At 64.4% G+C, this 7,380-nt stretch overlaps 1 protein-coding gene across 1 annotated transcript in view; it reads right to left on the bottom strand.

Moving 5' to 3' along the window:
* FOXO6 (forkhead box O6) overlaps window positions 1-7,380 on the bottom strand; it is a 112,670-nt gene that overhangs the window by 35,394 nt on the left and 69,896 nt on the right. The window contains exon 3 of the mRNA XM_009893020.1: window positions 7,217-7,376. Coding sequence (XP_009891322.1) covers window positions 7,217-7,376 — 160 coding nt within the window. The remainder of the gene's footprint in view (window positions 1-7,216; window positions 7,377-7,380) is intronic.

Raw genomic sequence — 7,380 nt, 5'->3', positions numbered from 1 at the left:
CCACCACTCAGCCCCTGTGGTACCCACCACCCCACGGCAAGTCCCCCCCATCCCCTGGGGACACAGGGACGCTGCCACCCGCTCCGTGCAGCGGGGCGATCCAGCCCGAGGGTCCTTCCCTGCGCTGCCCTTGCCCACCCGACACACGTCTCGCTGCAACGTGCGGGTGTGAGCGCACGTGGCGAGCCCAGCGCACGTGTACCACGTGTGCACACACCGCGCCCTGGACACACGGTCATGGGCGTGCAAGGGAACACATGCGAATTCAAGACATGCACGCACTGGTGGCGGATGCACCACGGCATCGCTGCCCGCAGCTCCCCCGTGCTCTGCCCAGCCCGGCGGGCAGGAACAGACAAGGGTTTGCCCGCGCCAGGGAGCCCAGGCTGCAGAGCCACAGCCAGCATGCTCATCATGGCATCCCGCCGCATGCCCCCGTTGCCAGCACCCGGGGCTGTTTGGGAAACTGCTGTCCCCAAGGTGGGCTGTGTCACTGCCGCATCCCTGGCTTGGTGGGAGCAAAGCAGGGCAGACAGCCGGGATGGGCGTCAACCCTGGCACCCACATCCCAGAGGGCCAGTGGGCAACAAAGCCTGGTAGCCTCCCTGCTGCCAAGCCCCGATGGGCACAGCTGGTTGCACAGGGGTGGCAGGGGGGTGCTGGGCAGGGGAAGGATGAGCCCCCTCCTGAAAAAGTAGGCACCAGCCACGCAGACCCCAACATCACCCCATCCTGCTGCTGACTCCTCCAGGGCAGCCCCCAGCCCCACGGGACAGCCAGCAGTCCTGGTAGGGGGGGCTGGATACCCCACAGCCAGACCCATAGCAGGCGACAGCTCGGGATGCTGTGGGGCGTTGGAGCATCCCCACCGGGAGGGATAGGACCAACCCATTTCGGGGGTCCCAGCACCCCCTCCCAGCGCCGGCTGCCGCCTCCCCCACCACCACCTCCTCCTCCTCCTCCTCCTCCTCCCCGCGGCGGGGGAAAGCAAGCTTTGTGCCGGGGCTTTCAGTTCTCCTGGCTGGCGTCCGGCCAAGGCACCACATAATAATGAACAGATGCTGTCCAAAATGAGCTTCAGCGGCAGACAGGCGAGCCTCTCCGCGTGTCCTTCCGTAACCCAAAGTGCCTTTCACCTCGGCACTAATCAGGCACCTTCAGCGGGAGGAGAGGAGCCGACGGGAAGTGTCGGGCTAATTAAAAGCAATGCGATCAGGGAGCGGGAGCCCACCGCTGGTGGGTGCGGGAGGACAGGGGGGGAAGGCAGCTGCCTCCCCGCTGGCAGGGCTGGGGTGCAGTGGGGTGGCAAAGGAAGGGGGAGACCCTATACCCAGCTCCAGAGCATCCCCACAGGAGACCCAAGGGCACGGTGACACCATGGCTTGAGGGAGATGGAGGGTCCAACCATGCCCGAACCCTGCTGCGGCAGCGAGAAGGGAATTCATCCCCTTCCTGCCTGCTCCCCCCGCGAGGACACGGTGGCGACGGGGGTCCAACCCCACTCCTGAAGCTTGGGGGACCCCAGCTGACAACAGCATCCCAGCGATGATCCCACCAGCATGGGAAGCCAGGCCAAGGAGGTCCAGCTCGCTCCCGCATCACACCTGGCCCGACCCACGGAAGGGGGAACGCCCTCCCCACAAAATATTTACAAGCCTTTTTAAGAAGCACAAAGCCAAGCACCAGGGAAGTCACTTCCCAGCCCAGGATGCTGGTCCTCCCTGCATGGCACTGGGCAAGAGGGAGGGAAGGATGCGCACAGGGACGGACGGAGATAACGCCGCGCAGCGAGCACTCTTCTAGTCCGCAGGATCTTAACTGTAGTTTATATTCCAGTGGTTATTAAAAATAAAGGGGGGGGTGGGGGTGGTGGGGAAGCTAAGAGCAGAGCAAGCTGTTCATTTGGAGCCTTTCCCTTGGGTTTAATAAAGCCCCACTCACTGCTGTAGTATCATTTTTATGCTATCATAAAGCCGGACCATTTAGCAGGTTTGTGTTACTTCAGCAGTTAGCGCTGCATGAAAAGCGATTCCAGAAGAAGGAAGGGCGGGGGGGGAGAAAAATTAGAAGGAAAATGAAAACCTCCAAAAGGAGAGAGAAAAACGATGAGGGAAGGAGGAGAGGAGCCTGGGGGATCCCTCGTGGCTGTGCACTGGAGCATCACGGCTACTTGTGGGGAAGCAAGTGGGCTCCCCCATCCCTGTGTGAAGTTGAGGAGAGATGAGGAGTCCAACCCCGGGATGCTAATGGGTCGGGTACCCCAGCCCAGCGTCCCAGGGGGACCCCACCTGTACCGTGGGAAAGGGTTGTAGGGTGTTGAGGGATCCCAAGGGCATTGCATCCATGGGGATTCAAGAGCTGGGGTGACTTCTCCGTGGGATGAAGCAGAGGGGTTTCCCCAGGATGAAGAAGCCGGCAGCTCCTCCCGGCCCCCGGGACGGCTGGGCTCCCCTGGCCCCTCTGCTCCCGGCCCCGGGCAGCTCTCCGGGGAGCATCGCGCTCTCCGTACCGCTGGAAAAAATCTCCATATAAGGAGCGGATGGGGATACGTGAGCTGAGCCGAGCCGAGCCAAACCGCCCCATGGGAGCCCCAACCAGGCAGCCCCATGCTCAGGCCGGTGCCCGGGGGCCGTGTCCTCCATCGAGCACCCCCCCCCCCGGGGTCAGGTGGCCCCCACACTGCTAACCCCAGCGCAAATGGGAGCGAACCCGCTGTGCCACCCCGGAGCCGTGTCACCCCAGAGCCGTGTCACACCATCCTCCCCGTAACTCCCCCCTTCCCCACTCTGCCACCCCACACACACACACACAACACCACCCGCGCCCCCGCTGGCACCCAGGCTGCCTGCTGCAAGGGGAGGGTCGTCCCCATCAGTGCCATGCGTGGGGTCTGAGCCACTCCAGCCACACGGGGCAATGTCCCAGGCAGATGCCCTCGCCCCCGTGCAAGAGGGGAAGGGCAGGGGCTCAGGCAGGGGGTGGCATCGGTGACAGAGCACGCAGAGCCAGGAGCAGCTCCCCGAAGGGATGCTCTTGCTGTGTCCATGGGGTTGTGCTCTGCCTCCCCTCGCTAGCAGGGACAGGGCCGTCCCTCGGGGGTCTCTATTCCCCACAGGGAGGTGAAGCACCCCTGGGTGCACCCAAAGCCTTGGGCAGCACGGGGCACTCAGACCGCGCTCCCACCCAAACACCCTTTCCAGCCCTTTTTCTCCATAAATCATTTCCATCCTGCCCTGCAAAAAAGGAAGGTGGCACTTGGGGAAGGTGGGGTGGCTCTGCATGGCAGCCCCCCACCCTGAGCATGCAGCGCTCCCAGGTCCTGCAGGACGCGGCCACCCCGGCCCCCGGCCCACCACGCTGCCGACCCAGCGAGACAGAGGAGGAGGAGGTGGAGGGGAGGGCTGGGAAATTAAGGTTTTCAGCGCTGTCAGAGCCACATCAAACAGGCATCCACCAGCTGATTGCTTGATTGTTATATTTTGGATGTCAAACCGGAGCAAGCAGAAACCTTTAAAATGCATCAGTGCCACTGCCTTTTTGACGGAGGGTGTTGGTTTCCCATTAACAAGTGGAAAGCGTGAGCTGGAGCAGAAAACTTCAAGCGCTTTGGAATTGATAAAATAACAACTCCCTAATTAAGCTGATCTGTCAGTCAACGGGCGCCTGCTGCCCTGCATGGGGAAGCATCAGCGGCAGCTCCCAGTGCACGAGCCCGACGTGCCGGCCCAGCCCGCTGCGGCATGGGGAGCACCGGGGGATGCTCAGCCCCGGGGGGACAGCGGCCAGAGCATCCCACCCTCCCCACTAGATAGCCCTGGGTCCTGGTCCTGGGGCTGAGCATGGCCAAGGTGTTTAGATGCTGTGCCTTGGTTTACCTCACCCTAAAACCACGTAATGCAACCCGTAGCTTGGTGGGGAAGGAGAGGCCTGACCCCAAAATGCATCCCGTACCCGCATCCTTCCCCTCCAAGAGGTAACCAACCAGCCCGGGGCAACGCATCCCCCATGGACACATCAGACACCACCGACAGGCACGGGGGCAGCATCCCCATGGCCGGTTGGATGAGGGAAGGGGTCCTGCTGGGAACACGTCCCCAATGCCAGAGCAGGGCAGGGCGGGTTGGAGAAGTCCTGCCCGACCACCCTGGGGGTGTCCGTCCCGCCGGCCGGGGCTGCCAGCCCTCCGCCGTCCTGCTCTCCACGGCACGGGGGAGACTGCAAAGGAGCTAATTAAAGGAGCAGCCCATTACCCGAGACCCCCCTCCGACACCGCTGTGCTGGGTAATGAAACGCTATAAATCTGCAATGCTTCTCCCAGGCCTGGGGCAGGAGGGACGTGGCATCTCCAGGGGCTCTTTAATAAGCCGCCAGCAGCTCGTTACTACAAAATTGACTGCCCAGCGCTCTGGATGCTCCCCCAGCACTGGGAGCTGCCGGCCTGCCCTGGGGAGGGACGCTGGGGACACCCAGGGGGTGCAGGGCAGGGGACAGCCAGGAGGGACACAGGGCTGCGGGGAAGGTGTTTAACCCCTGACACGCTGGTGTGCAATGAGGCCGCCGCGCAAAGGGGGGTCTCCACACACCGCTTCTCGCCCCGGGGCTCCTGCCAGCCCTTCCACCGCCCCCCCCGAGCTGGGAATGGGTTACCCGCGGCATCAGGACAGGTCCTGGGGTACTGTGGCTGGTGCGACCCGGCGTGCAGGTGGGTCAGGCAGAGCATTTCGCCAGGCAGCCCGCGTTCCTCCCGTCTGCTCTGCAGCCGGCCGAGTGCTGGGCTGGGAGGTTTAAGCCCCAGTAGTCGTGGCCGCCCACAGCCCATGGGAAGATCGGCAGAGCCACAGTGGAGCTGCTGCGACCCAGAGATACGCCAGGAAGATGGAGAGCATCCCATCCCGGGTGCATCCCAGCAAGCCCACCCGAGCGCGTGGCTCCTGCAAACGCCCCTTCGTGCCCCAGAGCCGCTGGATGCTGAGCCTGTCCTCCCCCATCGCACAGCACACACCACGAAGCCTCCAGACACACAGTCGCCTCGAGGAAGCCACCAAACCCCCATGACGGGTGACAGGGCTCCATTGGTAGCACCCCAGGCAGCGCATGTATAGGGACACAGGCCCGGCACCATCCCCACGCCAAGGGACACCAAGGGAGGGTGTGGGGGGCAAGGGACAGGGCTGGACAACCCACGGTGCTCCCACACGCTCCCTGGTGGAGGCTTTGCCGGGAGCAGGGGTTGGCTTACGGGTCCCCCCTGGCTCTGGGACACATCAGGGGAACCCCCCGGGTGACAGTTGACTCGGGGAAAGGCCACTCCTGCTTCGCCGTGAGGATGCCCTCGGGGGTCGCCTCTGCCAGGAGGGATGCGGGCAGGCAGCGCTGCCGTCACAGCCCATCCTCACCCCGGGGCCAAAGCCGGTGCCGGCGTAGGCGGGACGGGAAGCCCTGTGCCACCTTGCACACTCGCACAGACACACCCGCACGTTGTCACCGTCCCCTGTGCACGCCCTGGCATGCCCAGAGAGGACACGGGTCGCTCCTCCATCCCATGCTGCAGGGGGATCCAACCCCAGTACTCGCCTGTGACAAGGATGGCTGTCCCCGGCCAGGGTCCTTCCCACCCAGGGTGGGCTTTGCTCCACGGCTTTGGCTCCTGTGCCAGCGCTGGGACACACGAGGATCCCCCTTCCCTGCTGCTGCCCAGCTACAGCTGGGCACAAGAACTTGGTCACAGCGACGTCCCCTCGCCCTCGCTCCCCCGGGCTGCCCTGCAGGGACACGCAGCCAGGGGGTCCCCAACCATCCCACAACCCCAGGTGACACACACAGCTGCCCAGGAATCCCTTTGCTCCTCATCCCAGCCCTCCCAGCCGCCAGTCCAGAGCCCAGACAAACCTCTGCATCGTGTCCCCAGACCCCATCAGTGTGTGCCCCACACTGTCCCCAGCGGGTGCCAGTCTCCCTCAACACATGCCCGAGGCCACGCAGGTCTCAGCCCCCACGCAACCCCCACCTCCTGCGACCTCCGCAGCCCCTGGGTGACTCTCCACACTGGGGGGGACGCCGCCTGCCCCCTGCCCACCCACGACCAGTGAACGAAGGCAGAGAGGACGCCCAGCTGCCACGCAACACCAGCTCCCACGGCCCGGCCGCAGGTACCGCAGACAGACAGAATCCGCTCTCCCTGCCCCAAAAGAGCCCCGTTTGCAACCAAGAAGGACATCCCCGGTGGGCCGGGTCCGGCCACCTCCAACAGAGCCAGGGCACATCGTGCCAGGACCACATGCTGGTATTAGAGCCCCCAAAGCCTCGTTACACACTAATCACACTGGAGGTGACAGGGCTTAGGGGAGGGCTTAAGAGAAACCGTCTCCTTTTTACTGACACCATCTGGACACAGGTTTTCTCTTTCCCCCTTCCCGGCGCGGAGCCGGGAAAGTGCCAGCCGGAGGGGCCAGTGTGACCCCCGCCAGGACCCGGCACCCTCGCCTGGTGCTGGAATGGTGGGTGCCATGCCGCCCCAGCTGGCACCGAGCGAGGGGGGGATTGCTCCCTGTGCCAGGGATTTCTGACCAGCCCAGGGTGCCCGGCGGGACCAGAGCCAGCCTGGAGCCGTGGGGGCCCTGCGCTGCCTGTGTGGCCCCCCGGGGAGGGGGACGCGGCCCCAGGGAAAGCGAGGGCTGAGTTGGGGGAGACGCACTGGGTAAAAGCGCGTCTTTTTACCCAGCACTGGGTAAAAGCCAGCCCAGAGACACCTGCTTGGGAACAGCCCTCCCTCCGGCTGTCCTCCCAGGCATGCCACCGGCACTGAGGGACCCGGCACGGCTGGGGTGCCTGCAGAGAGGGACAGGCAGAGCTGTGGCAGCGGGATTGTCATTCACTGTACCCCGGTGCTCGCAGGCCAGCGGGAGAGCTGACCACAGCCACCCTCCCCACCGCCATCCCCCTCTCCCTGCCCTCCCCCGGGGAGGATGGCGGCATGGCGCTCCGGCTCCATGTCACCCAGCCCAAGGCCAGTGGGTGAACCGGGGACAAGATCACAACGGTTCCAACGCGCAACATCGCAAGGCACCGGCTCTCCCCCAAACTTAACCCAGCCCTTTTCCCCCCCAACCACGAGGAAAGCTGCGGGTGCCCCGGGGGGAGCATCCAAGCCCCAGTATGCCTTCGGGAGCAGCAGTGGAAAGTTACGCTGGGGTTCGGGTCAGGGGGGGTCAGGTACCTTCCATCCGGCGGAGCTGTTGCTGTCTCCTTTATCCTTAAAGTAGGGGACGTATCGCACCATCCAGTCGTAGATCTGGGAGAGGGTGAGGCGCTTCTCCGGCGAGCTCTCGATGGCTTTGGTGATGAGGTCGGCGTAGGAGAGGTTGCCCCAGGCGTTCCTCC

This window comes from Charadrius vociferus, unplaced genomic scaffold, assembly GCF_000708025.1.
Source record: "Charadrius vociferus isolate BGI_N301 unplaced genomic scaffold, ASM70802v2 scaffold459, whole genome shotgun sequence".
NCBI lineage: Eukaryota > Metazoa > Chordata > Aves > Charadriiformes > Charadriidae > Charadrius > Charadrius vociferus.
This window is presented reverse-complemented; position numbering and strand designations above follow the sequence as displayed.